This window comes from Notothenia rossii (genome assembly GCF_949606895.1).
Source record: "Notothenia rossii genome assembly, chromosome: 8".
Taxonomy (NCBI): Eukaryota; Metazoa; Chordata; class Actinopteri; order Perciformes; family Nototheniidae; genus Notothenia; species Notothenia rossii.
This window is the reverse complement of record NC_136906.1, coordinates 58572047-58584589: the sequence shown is the minus strand read 5'-3', so window position 1 is coordinate 58584589 and position 12543 is coordinate 58572047. Positions and strand designations below refer to the sequence as shown.

The 12543-nt window shown below is 39.5% G+C and overlaps 1 protein-coding gene across 2 annotated transcripts; it reads right to left on the bottom strand.

Moving 5' to 3' along the window:
- Positions 1-3248: 3248 nt before the first annotated feature.
- LOC307014680 (breast cancer metastasis-suppressor 1-like protein-A) lies at positions 3249-10691 on the bottom strand. 2 transcript variants are annotated; one of them, XM_079642749.1, is made up of 10 exons: positions 10397-10691; positions 10110-10200; positions 9123-9250; positions 8709-8788; positions 8409-8505; positions 7363-7452; positions 7165-7229; positions 7038-7077; positions 6686-6815; positions 3249-5687 (listed from the first exon to the last, which is right to left on the bottom strand). In XM_079642749.1, exons 1-10 carry the CDS (start codon positions 10530-10532, stop codon positions 5570-5572), a joined length of 975 nt encoding a protein of 324 aa, XP_079498875.1. In that variant the 5' UTR covers positions 10533-10691; the 3' UTR covers positions 3249-5569. The 2 variants fall into 2 exon arrangements, with proteins under 2 accessions (XP_079498875.1, XP_079498876.1); XM_079642750.1 differs by having other exon boundaries at positions 7038-7072; positions 7166-7229; positions 10397-10690.
- Positions 10692-12543: the final 1852 nt, after the last annotated feature.

The window sequence follows — 12543 nt, the reverse complement described above, 5'->3', positions numbered from 1 at the left end:
GCAACTGTGACAAATAATCCAAATGAAACCGGCATGGACAATGTTTTAAAAATGCGCTTATCCAGAAAAGCCTGGTTTGGACCCTTTACGGGCAGAAGAAACATTTCTATTAAAGAAAGAATTATACATTTCTGTCTTTTTATGCCTTTATTAGCTACTAACTTGAATTTTTCTTAAAATTAATTAATCAATTATTTTTTTGATGTTATTGTAATGTAGAGACAAGGCTTTTAGTGACAATCATGTATTGCTTTGAAATTATATGTAAACAAAAATAAAACAAAAGTTTAAATATGATATTTGGCCTCAAATCATCTGAGGCCTGGCGCCCCACCGTGCAATCTTTGGCCCCCCCCTGGTTGGGAACCACTGATCTAAGCCACTGTGCAGAATTTAAGAATCAGTTTCTGAAAGGGATCTGTTGCTGAAACAAAGGCTTTGTATTTGGATATGCCAAAACTTGTTGTTTGCTGCAATTCCTGACTTCATTTCAAAGAAGATATTGTTGGCTGCTGTTACATCTTCTTTTTCTTGGTTGTTCTTGCAGAAGTAAGTCTTTGGACTCCAGAACCAAGTGGCAAACAGTAGCAAAACACCATCAAGTGGATAGTTTTGTTGTTCAGCTGTAAAGTCCAGGAAACTCGAGAGGAAGGCAAAGGTTGTCAAACTTTACAGACTTTCTGGGAAACAGTCTAACCAGGAATAGGGCTGGTGGGTCATGCACAGGAGCCGAGAAGTCCTGAAAACAAAAGATACATACAGTCCAGATGTATTTTTTTTTCCTGCTCACTCTCAATCATGAGTGCCATCTGAAGTGGACGAATGCACCTTCTAATACAAAACATTGTAAATGTTGTCCTTTACTAAGTGCTTGCATTATTGATTCCAACTTGAATTTGACATTTCTGTTCACCAGACATTTGTCACCCTGTGGGAGAAAAAGTTTCTTTATTTATGATTGAATTTCCCAAGAGTGAATCACTTAACATTTTTACTGGGAAATTGATTTAGTGTGGATGTCTACCAACAGCTTTGTCTTACTTGCTACACTCCAACCCTTTCAGTCAGCCAGCTCACGTGGAATAGATATTATGTAAATGTGGAGTACGTACAGTATATTTGGCCTCCAGGCTATGACCTAGTCACCCCCCACAAAAATACTTCAAGGAGTAAAAAGTGACTGGACGAAACTCAACCCTTACGGCAAACTTGATTTAGAGGCTATGGTGGATGCTTAAGTGAAGGTGGCTTTTGAAATGCAGCAAAGCGCTGGTGCCTTGACAAATGAAGTCAGCCTATCAGGGGACATTTCCAAAAGATATTCTTGTTTCAAAATTAGTCTTCAGGTATTAAAAAGGTTAATAAAATGTAACTGATACAATAGACTGCATGTAAACAGTAAAGGATGAATAATCGGCTAAACCCTCAGTGCTAATGAATCATAGGCCCCTGGTTCACCATGTGACGCCAGGCTCATTCAGAACCCAGGTTGCAGACTGCAGCAGCATCAACTTGAATCCACCTCGCTCTCGCCTCTCCTCGTACTCCCGATGACGAGCAGCTTGCCTCATCCCTTTGATGTTAACTTATGGATGTATGCATTTAACATTCTCTTACATAATCAGCATCAAAGGTACACACCCACGCACAGGGCCCGGCACACAGCACATGCATGCATCCACAAAGAGACCCAGATACACAGTCTAACTCTCTTGAAAACACATAGCGATGCACATACATCGCACAGCAGAGGGCCCGGGATATAAGTAATTTAGCACAGTGTGACACTTTCACGGTCTAATTAGCCCCAGTGTTGCAGTAAACACGTCCCAATGACCATCCAGTTCTGGTTACTCATTAAGTATAGATTGGGCAGAAGATGGCCAGAACCTAGTATCCAGATTCAACCAACATCATTAGATGTAAAACCAACAAGGACACCCTTTCCTTTGTGGTTATACGTGTGTACATGCATCTTAGTGACAGGGTAGTCCATTTTGGACCTCAAGGAGCCATGCATCGTGTACACGTTGACAGGACTGTGTGAAGCTGATTCAAGGAAAGCTCTAGATGCTGTATGCTGTGTAAAGAGACAGACAGCCCTGTTGCTAGCTGCTGCTGCCTTTGACGCGGTGATGGGGATTTTCCTCTTTTCCTGCTCTCCCTCTCTCTGTTGCGGTAGCAGACGTGGCAAGCGAGCTGTTATCAAACTGTGCCTTCATCCCTCCTCTTTTCTCTCTCGCTCTCTCATCAGCTGGAGGACTTCAGCAGCAGGGTGCCCCAGATTCACAAACCACCTCCCTCCTCCGATGGAGTGCAGAGGCGGATTCCTCTCCAATGTAGAGCACTACTGACACCTTCTGGTCAGGAGTATGGCATGCAACAAAGAAATGCAACGAGGGCTTTTGTGAAATGTGGAAATTGACATATATTCTCTATCATAACTTCATGGTATTGGGCTAGTGTCACCAAAGAGTAAATTCCACAAAAATAAAATGTATTTACAACACCAGTTTTGGTTAAAAAGCTCTACCTAAAAAGGCACAATTTAACTAATTAGCCTTTCAATTGATTCCTTTGAATTTGTGGCCACCCTACCAATTCTGATCAATATTGCCAATAGATCGATCAAAGGTTGAAGCGGTTCTGCAGGAGGTGTTGCAGAGGCCAGAGGCTAGGCAGAGGGACAGTCAAGGGGGGCAAAAAATTGTACATCAGCGTAGATCCTGAATCAATACCTGTGCGTGGAGTTAATCTAGTGAGTGTCCCTTTTGGCAGAAATAAGTGACTGAGAGGTTGAACAGCAAAGCAGACCAAAGAGCCATTATCAAATAGGACTAGCTCAGCATTTTTCTCCTAAATAAGCTACTTTATTTTGGTTGGGGAGTGTAGCCAGGATTCAGCAGACCTCAGGGTTGACTTTGGGTTGAGCATAGTCAGGGACTTTCTTCCTTTGTACACCGGGGTATTATATAAGATTGTATCTGGGCTTCTCTTTGCATGATTGGCCACATCCAAAAGAATATCTAAGTTATATGCAAAGCTGGGATATTTTTTATCGAAAGCTCTCACGTCCAAGTAAGGTAAATTAGCATGACGCTGCATGTTGATACTGCAATCACCTAAATGCACACCTTTTCTTTTTTGCTAAAAATGCTGGCAGAAAGTATTTTAAAAGTAAAATGGAAATACAAATGTTCTTTTTTCTGGATATTATTGAAAAGTTTATGTGCAGGGTTGACTCTATAAATGATACAAACAAACATCTTTAATCAGCTGTACATGCGTTGGCACAAAGTCACATTTGTTTCTGTTTATCTGAAATGGTAAAAGGAACAATAACACATCAAAAAGGTAAAAACAAGCAGAAACAACCTATCAAAAGTTATACTGAGTTGATGCCTTGCCAGGCTTTACAGACACTTAGTTCCTGTTCATGATATAATGTTCCGAGCACCTCTCTTCACAACACTGTTGGCAGGTAATACTTGCAATGCATTGCTGAAAGTATAAAGCACCGTACAACATAGAGAAAGATTCCATTGATTGAATCTAGCTAAATCTACACATACGATTGGACGGATTTTACACAAATAAAATCCCTTAGCCTTGAAATCCGATTTTTCTGTAAATACATCAATGTTAAGAATCAAGTTTTACTGTCAGCTAGAAAGATAATGGGATATAGGTAAAAAGAAGCGCCATTTGATAGGGGAGTAACACAAACCAGAAGAAAAGACAGAGAATGGGAGATACTTTGGATCTTTCCAATGAAACACTTACACTGCAGGACTTCACCCATCCTTCCAGTTGGGTTAAGTCCAGTTACAAAGTAGAATAAAGATAAAAATACCCTGAAAAATGGCAATATGAATTATAAATGTGAGGCGAATATGAGCCCACCACCACCACAGACTGGGAGTCAGTTCAAACTGGTGGTGTACAGCAACTTGAAGGGATAGTTCGGATTGTTAAAGTGGTATGAGGTACTTTTATAAGTCCAAGTTTATTACCTACTGCAGATGGCAATCGGAATATGCCCACCAAGACAGGTACACTGGCACAGAAGCTAAATATTGTACTGCAGTAGACAGGGAACATGTATTGTAGCCACTTAAAATAAAGGCCCACCTAAAACAATCAATATCAATGTTCAAACGTGTATTTTTAGAATATGTCTACCTTACCTTGCCATCACAGCCATTTTGATGATAAATGAAAGCCACTGGTTGGTTTTCTTCAAAGCCTCCACAGTCCATTAATAAAAACTGTTATTTAACCACGCAAAACACGGAAGCTGCTGCTACAATGGCTAGTTTTTTTGTGACATTGTATGACCTTAGCGGTTTATAGGCTATAGAGTTTGGATTCGCTTAAGGAAAGATGCTGAAAATATTGTATATAAATATATATATACATACACACTACTTGGGATTATTTCAGGTGGTTAAAACACATTTTGATGCTGCCACTGTCCACAGCAATACATATCTTAGCTTCCATGCAAGTACCTCTGTTGGTTTCTCGAAACCTTTGGCATGCTAACTGTCATCTACTGCTAGAAATACACTGACTATGGACGAGTAGTACATTATACAAACCTACTTGAAAAACTATCCCTTTAATCCTTGTCCCTGCCTCTAATGTTTGATCAACTGTAGGCACTATGAGAGGCATGACAACATGATAAGAGACGGAGGGAAGTATCAGAGTGACGGAAAGACGAGACAGACATTCATCTCTATATACAGGGCACCTTACAATACTATATTTTAAAAATACATATGTTTATCTTTAAAGTTGTTTTAGTGCATTGAATTGGCCTTGGTTTGAACTTAAAACATTATAATTCTCAGAAAATGACACTAAAAACACCTAAAAAGGTAATTTAGTACAGCAGCCCCCCAAAGTATCAACAATACCCGCGTGGGTTTCTTGAAGAATTCTCCTTATGTTCACAATAAAATCATTTACTCAAAATTGATTGATCATTATCCATCACAATATTAACACTTGTGCAACTCTTTTTTACGAAATGTTCTCAAACTGAGATCCCGATACGGATTAATTCGGCTCTATGGAGACATTCAAGTCTATACGGCGCGTCCGGAGAGGCAAATCAAACACACCTCTGACGGCATCCTTACCTGGATCGGTTAAGGGGGGGTCTCTCGGACATTGACCCACTTCAGTTCTCTCGGTGCTTACACAGTACAGCGTAAGGCTTCACTGCATATTGATAGTTCGGGACAGGCATCGTCTGCTCAGAAAGGCACATTCCGCAATCAAAGTTCTCTACCGCTCCGATTCCTTGGCCTTCATGGTTTGTTTGTTTTAGCAGCACTTTGCATTGATCTCCGTTCCAGAGAAAATGACACTTTGTGACCTTGTTGAAAATATCCACATACATACATATTTACAGAGAAGTTAGAGTCTCCATAGACTGATCTTTCTTTGAATACACGTGGTTTGATGTGTGACTGTACATATGGCAAGAATGTAGAAATATACTAAAAGGAGATGAATATAAACAGCCGAGATGATGGTTCTTGTCTGTATGCATGTGTTTTTACGAGTGCTTGATGGTGTATTTGCCTTTCTGCAGCTGGGAGATGTACAGCTTTGACTTGGTGCCGTCGAGTCGTTTGAACCACACCTCGTCGTTGTTGATGGTGGTGATGATGGCACTGTGGGACACAAACATAGGACAATGTTAGCGTGACATCAATACCACATCATTCCGCGTGACATCAAGGTAGGCAAGGTAACTGCAGTCACGTATCAACATCATGTATTCATAGGGGAAAATAACACTGTGCACTTAAGTGTTAAACGATCATGAAGGTGTACCCTGTGTTCACTGAGCATGGTGGACGGACACACAGGGCAGAATGTGGAATCACAATGATTCCAGCCTGAAGCCACAGTGTCTCTCTTTGTTTGAATCCATCCATAATCATTTCCATTACGAATGAATCTACCATGTGACCACGGTGTCACACATCTGGCCTCATTGAGCAACATGCTCTTTCATTTGATGTTGAATACAGATGCAGCAAACATTCTCAAACATCAACATTTGCTTTTTGGTATCCAACTGATTAATCCCACTTGTTCATAAATAAGAAGCATCTGGCAGATTGGTGATTGTTAACATAGGTAACGCCCACTAAACTGTACTAAGGGCAGGTGTTGTACTGTGTGCAAATACTCTGGCACATGCCCAAGAATTAAAGAGATGGAACTGCAAGAAGAATTAAATTAAAGAAAGACATTTACTTTAACAAATTCGATTTTTCAGAGCATAAACACTGGTGTGGCAGAAGAAAAAAAAAGCACCTCAGAGTAGTAGGAAAACTATTCATTATAATTAGTCCAAAACATTTAATAATCAACATTTTGAGATATAGTATCTATGTTATTTTTCTTTTACTTTTGACAAACAAATTGTTGGCTGTAAAAAAAAGTGTTTTCTTGCTCTTGAACACTTTATTAGGAATGTTCTATTACCCAGGATGAGAATAAATCGTGGATATATAACAATATAAGAGGAAATGTGGTCTTATATTGCTTTCAATATGAGGCCCAATGTCTTAGAAATAAGAAATTGGATGAGAACACACACTATTGAGCATCATAGCATCAGCTTTTGTTATTACAAAGACTAACATAAACCCACACACACCTCGCTGGGTACTCGTCCTTCCTGTTGATGCAGATGGCCTGGCCCCTGCAGTACCACTGGTTGTCGTAGAAAAGTCGCCCTTCCTCCAAGCGCGCCACGTGGTAATGTCTGTCCGGCTTCACTGCAGGGACTGGAGGGAGAGAATGAGGTGGGAAAAGGGGAGAATAATAGAGAACGATTATATAAAAAAGTATGTGGAACAAGGACAAAGACAGACGAGGAGGTAGCATTTGTCTCCTTTCCACTGTGAGCACTTTTTATCTGACAGTATTGAGTCTCCGGTGAGCGTGTGGGTCGATGGCTGCACTCAGCCAGGTATTGAATGTTACAGAGGACGAGGAGAGGCTCTTACCGTCCACCTTCACCCTGTGTGGCCCCAGTGATGCCATCGCCTGCGGGGGAAAGGAAACAGACACAACTAAAAGGTCGAATCACAACACAGAGTTATTCACCCAACACTGTCCTCGTTTCCAAAATACCTTTCTAATCGCAGTCCAGTCTTCCAGGATATCAAGATCCTGCAGCATGTAGACGATATAAGGCCGTGGAAATGAGAGGTTAAGGAGGAACACGCAGCGAGGTGACAGGAAACATTGCTGTTAATAACATGGGGAAATGTTCTGCAGCTGAATGATGGGAGCAATAAGACGAGGAGAGGACTAAAGGGAAAAGGATATCAGACACAACAACAGACTTCTTCTTCTTAACGGGGCAGAACGGATCCTTTTTCTTGTTTTTCCGCGAGTGCAATCCATCATTCCACAACTCTGGAAAGGAAAGAGGAAAAATTAGAAAGGAGAGCTTCTGTGGGAAACTCCTTTTCAATTTGAATGCCCTTTTTTTAGATCACAAGTGGACATGTTGCATTATGTTGGCATTCTTCATATTCTTGAAATTGCAACATTGACTCACTGCTTCCTCACTAACAATACTGATTGTTCCCCTTATCAGAGGTAGGTTAGAACTTGAAATATACAATTCATTAACAGGTTTGTCAGTTGACAGTTTCCAATTTTGATAAATAAATGATTTGAGCTTTACAAAATGTCATTATTTTTGTATCAAAAGCTTTTATTGATGTATTTTGAATTTACCCTAAAAATGTTTTAAAAGTCTCAGAAGTAAAACCTCAACTAATGAATTCCAGAATGAAAGAGCCTTTTAAAAACATAAGTATTTCATTTTTGGTACTGTTTCTGTTTCTAATGTTATGTAAAGCGTCTTTGAGCACTAGGAAAAGCGCTATAAAAGTTCAAGGTATTATTATTATTATAATATACTGGGGCTTGGTCCACGGGCGGAGGACCCCGGTTCAAATCCTGCCTGGGATCATTTGCTGCGTGTCATCCCCTCTGTCTACCCTTTTCAAATCTCTACAATAAATGCACAGGTTGCATAAAAAAAAATCTTGAATCAAGAAGAATTTTGGTTTGACTTTTAAAAATGATTACACCCATCCTTTTGATATCAATGTTAACATTCCGGAGTTATTGGAAATCTTTGGATCCCAGAAGTCAGAAAAACGTCTATGTCACCACTACAAGAATCTCATTATACAAGTATTATAACACAATGATTCAAATGTAGATTCTGAATACAAATGTTACAATTGAAAGCTTGAAGCTCCAAACTAGTCAGTGCAACACTATTAACTTTTCCCAACCTTATATCCTAATAGTGTGTATTAATAGGGACTCTGAGAAGGATGTGACTGTACTTGTACCTGAAGTGATGTCAATACTGTGTCTGTCCTCCTCCAGTCTTCGTATCTTCTCCTCCAGTTCGCTCTGCACAGTGTCGAACAGCAGCAGCTTTTCACTCTGGGGGGCAGACACACACGTTAGAAAATTATCATCAAAACGTTTTTCCCAGAAAAGCAGACTGGGGTTTAATTCAGTACTGTGGCAAAAACCCAAACTGAGAAAACTTACAATATATATCCCACATTGTAGAGGCAGTCATTTATTTGAGCATAATGTGTTTTGACGAAAAAGCAAACCCAAGTCATTAGTTGAGCTCTCACCTCCCAGTGTTGGCACGCGGCCTGGATCTCACACTCATACTTGTTCTTCACTGAATCCAAACAGAGCTCCCTGTAGATCCCTGAGAGCATTCAAACAAGAAATCATTATTAGGCAGCCAGCGGTAAAGAATATATAAATATGTTTCAATATATGTGACTATATAGCCTTTAAACTGCAAAAAAACGAACATTTAGTTTAATTCCATAGGGGTCAAATGACGAGGTATGACACCTAAAATATATTAAACACAGTATCCTTTGCTGTTACCACAATAAGGTTTATTTAATACACATAACAAGTCATCCTAACATTCTCGGCACCATAGGTGGCTGACATGAACAGTCAAAGGCATTAATCCAGATCTAAATATGTAAGTATATCCCAGTAAAGCCGGTAGTATTACATTGACCTACCAGCCACTTTGGTTCTGATCTGCATGTTCTCCTGCAGGTTGGCTAGAGGCTCCAGGTACTCTTGTGCACAGCCAGCCATCACCTCCTGCAGCTTGATGTCCACCTGGCTCAGGCGCTCCTTGTACAGCCTGAACAGGGAGAAATATGAGGCAAAGAAAAACGATTCATAAACATAAACTGGAAATGTTGTGGTTATTACCATTTCACTCAATCAAAAAGCGCATATAAGCATATTTAAATCATTGGTAATAAATAAGGAATTTGAATGAAACTCAACAGGTCTTTAGAAAGTCTAGGCCATGAGGTAATCAGAGACCAAATTAGAATCTAATTTCCCAACTCTCTGGTGTTTCTTCAGTTTGCCCAGTCCCAGGCTCCTTCAACAATAAGTATACTGTATAAAAGACATAAAACATTAGAACATGTTCAAAACAGAATTCAATAACTTAAAAAAATATCAAAATTGCTTTGAGAGATTTTATCTAACCCAAAAAGACTTAAAAGAATAACATCTGTTTTTTTTTAAATACTTACATTTGTTGTTTGGGGGGAATTGGATTCATAACAGGACATTCATTTAAGAAAAAATATTGAAGTAAAAGAAAAATGTGTACTACAAATATATAAAATAAAATACAAATAAATATGTAAAAATGTATATATTCCAATATACACAGTAGGGTATTACTATAGTTTGTGATTGTAATAAGGGATGATGCCAAGTAATGTTTGAACATCTGTATTTTCTATTGTAGTTTGTATAGAGAGTATGGATTACTATCACTCAGAAAAAGGTCCCGCATCCCAAGAATCCCAAGTAATAACATGGCAATCATCTCAAGGTTTCTAGCAAGAACTTTAGTAAAAGTTCAACTTCATTAAGAAGTGTGTTGTTGTTGTTGTTGTTGTTGTTGTTGTCTCAGATCAGACAGCAGTAGGTGGAGGCTAGCCTGTATTTTGTTGGAAACAACAGAGGGAGGAACTCACTGCTCCTTCAGGTCAGTGAACTGTTTCTCCAGGGTGGTCATCTCATCCAGGCACTCCATCCTCCTCCTCTCACAGTCCTCATCGTCCATCTCTGTTGGCATAAACACAGACAGCTCTGTCAACACCTCAATACCGGCTGCTTCTCTTTTCAACACCCAACCCCATACTGTAGGTTAGTCAAAATGTCAGCAGCTGCAACATGTCATTATGAACACATATGTCTGACAGACAAGCATATTTCTCTACTACTTATCTGTGGGTGGATATTTAAGGCCTTATTTTCCTACCCGAGCTGTCTCCATCTTCAGAAACAGACGAGCTAACAGTGTCCTCCTCGTCTGTGCTGCTGCCGTCTTGCTCGTGAAAGTCCACCTCCATTTCTTCGTGGTTACTTTCTTTCTTCTCCCGGGAGTGAACCGGCATTGCGACTCCCAAATAATCCGTTTTTAACGGGGGTGGAAGGGCTGTTTGTTAATGTAATACCCCGAAAAAAGAGGCAAATGTACCTCAGACAGCTAACCGGTTAGCTAGCCAGAATCTAGACAGCTGGAAATGCAAACATGGCCCCTGTCGACCAATCACAGCGAGCTTTACTGAGTCTGTCCAATCAAATGTTAGCAGGGTATGTACTTGCGACACACATAATTTAGGGACTTGTAGTTTCTTCAACTTTTTCTTCAACAACATAGGCCTACTGTTTGTGAAGGTATAGGGGAGAGTGGGGTAAATTGAGCCATTTTTTAGTTATGCTGTCCTCTAAGCAAGGAGAAATGACACATAGTAAAAATGAAAACACACACCTATAATTCAGGATGTCTTCTATCAATGGCAATGATAATAATTAATATTTGATCAAGGGCAGTGAAAATATTACTTCTTAGAAAAAAAGTATTTTGGCTCAACTTGCCCAAGTGTAGGGGTAAATTGATCCAGGTCAGGGGGTGAATTGAACCACGGTCAAACCTGGGCATACCTATTCAAACCAGGGCATACAACAAAGCTTAAAGGTAACTATAAACAATAAATAACAAATCAAATACAAGCTTAGTTTTTCAAATATTATTTTCAATTGAATTGATTGATTTTTTTTTAACGTGTTAAAAGGAAAAGTAATCATACAAATGGTGATACAATTTCATACATCTTACCAATCAAACACTTTTTTTTACATAACAGCCGATATAGCTGATATCTAAAAAAATGTACTTTGACAAGCAAAAAACGTTTTTTTGTAAAAATGTTTACTTACCAGACCACAATGAGCATCTCTCTTTCACAGGCAATGTGAAATGGGTGGAGCTTGCATAATTTCTGGTCACTTGATTACAACTATAAGGCGTTGCCTGGTTACAGGGGGTGGTTCAACTTACCCACAAGCTCCATTTACCCCCCTCTCCCCTACAACTAAATAGATGTTTTTGGACATCATTTTATAATATATTGCTTGGTTTGTTTTCCTGAGTTCATCAGCACAATACTGAACCACTATTATATTATTGGTACTACTTTTCGAAATCCTCATAAGATATTTTATTTTTTGTAATATTTAAAACATGGAACATTAATAATAACATAGCCCAATAACAATTCATTATAGAAGGGCTTCATATCAACATTTATTATCATTGTGTATTATCCTTTATCATTGCATATTAACATTAATAATAATAATGATAGCTTTTCCTGGTGCTCAAAGCGTGAGCTCTGTCATAATGGCAGAGAGACCATTCACAAACAAACTCGCATTTGTTGTTATTGATTTAAGTTATAAATAATCAATAAAGCATCTGTAATTGATTCATACCACTAATTAAGTCATTTATTACAATTTATAAAGGTTGGCTTATAGAACGTGGTACAGTTTTGGGGTTATTGTCTTGTTACTTGTGAAAATCAAGACTGAACCTTCATAAGGGCATCGCTAATGATCTTTAAAACTGAAACAAAAAAAAAATGTTGCTTTTTTGATGTGGAAGCAATATTAATACTAATACAGTAGACAGTTATTACTGCTGAAGATGATGTGGAGGAATGAGGAGAGGTAGACAGCGTACCACAGAGGAGGAATCTCATGTTCTGACTGCCGACTCGTGATGAGAATGTGTTAGTCCTGCAGGTCCAGACTGCAATACATGCTGTCAGTGCATCATCACTGTCAGTCTGGGAACTTTTTTTTGGCAATGGAAGCAGACAGCAGGTTTTTCTCAGTGTGCAGCTGCAGGGGTATGAGGAAGAGGTGCCAGAGAGCTTCTGCTCGCTGACTGGCAGATGATCGGAGCACCTCAGGGCCAAAGCTGTCAGGGCTTGCTTCTCGAATATTTTCTCACTCACCTGGTTGTCACTGATGGACAGACTGAGGGGTGGGGGGAGGCTGGAGCCTTGGGGTTGCCATACCGTGTGATTGACAGTTTGAAGTGTGTGCATGCGTGTGCAG

Coding starts and splice junctions, on each gene's coding strand:
- LOC307014680 (XM_079642749.1), bottom strand. CDS start 10,532: ATGCCGGTTCACTCCCGGGAGAAGAAAGAAAGTAACCACGAAGAAATG. Junction 8,789..9,122: donor GATCAGAACCAAAGTGGCTG/GTAGGTCAATGT, acceptor GAATGCTCTCAG/GGATCTACAGGGAGCTCTGT. Junction 6,816..7,037: donor ACACAGGGTGAAGGTGGACG/GTAAGAGCCTCT, acceptor CTCTCCCTCCAG/TCCCTGCAGTGAAGCCGGAC.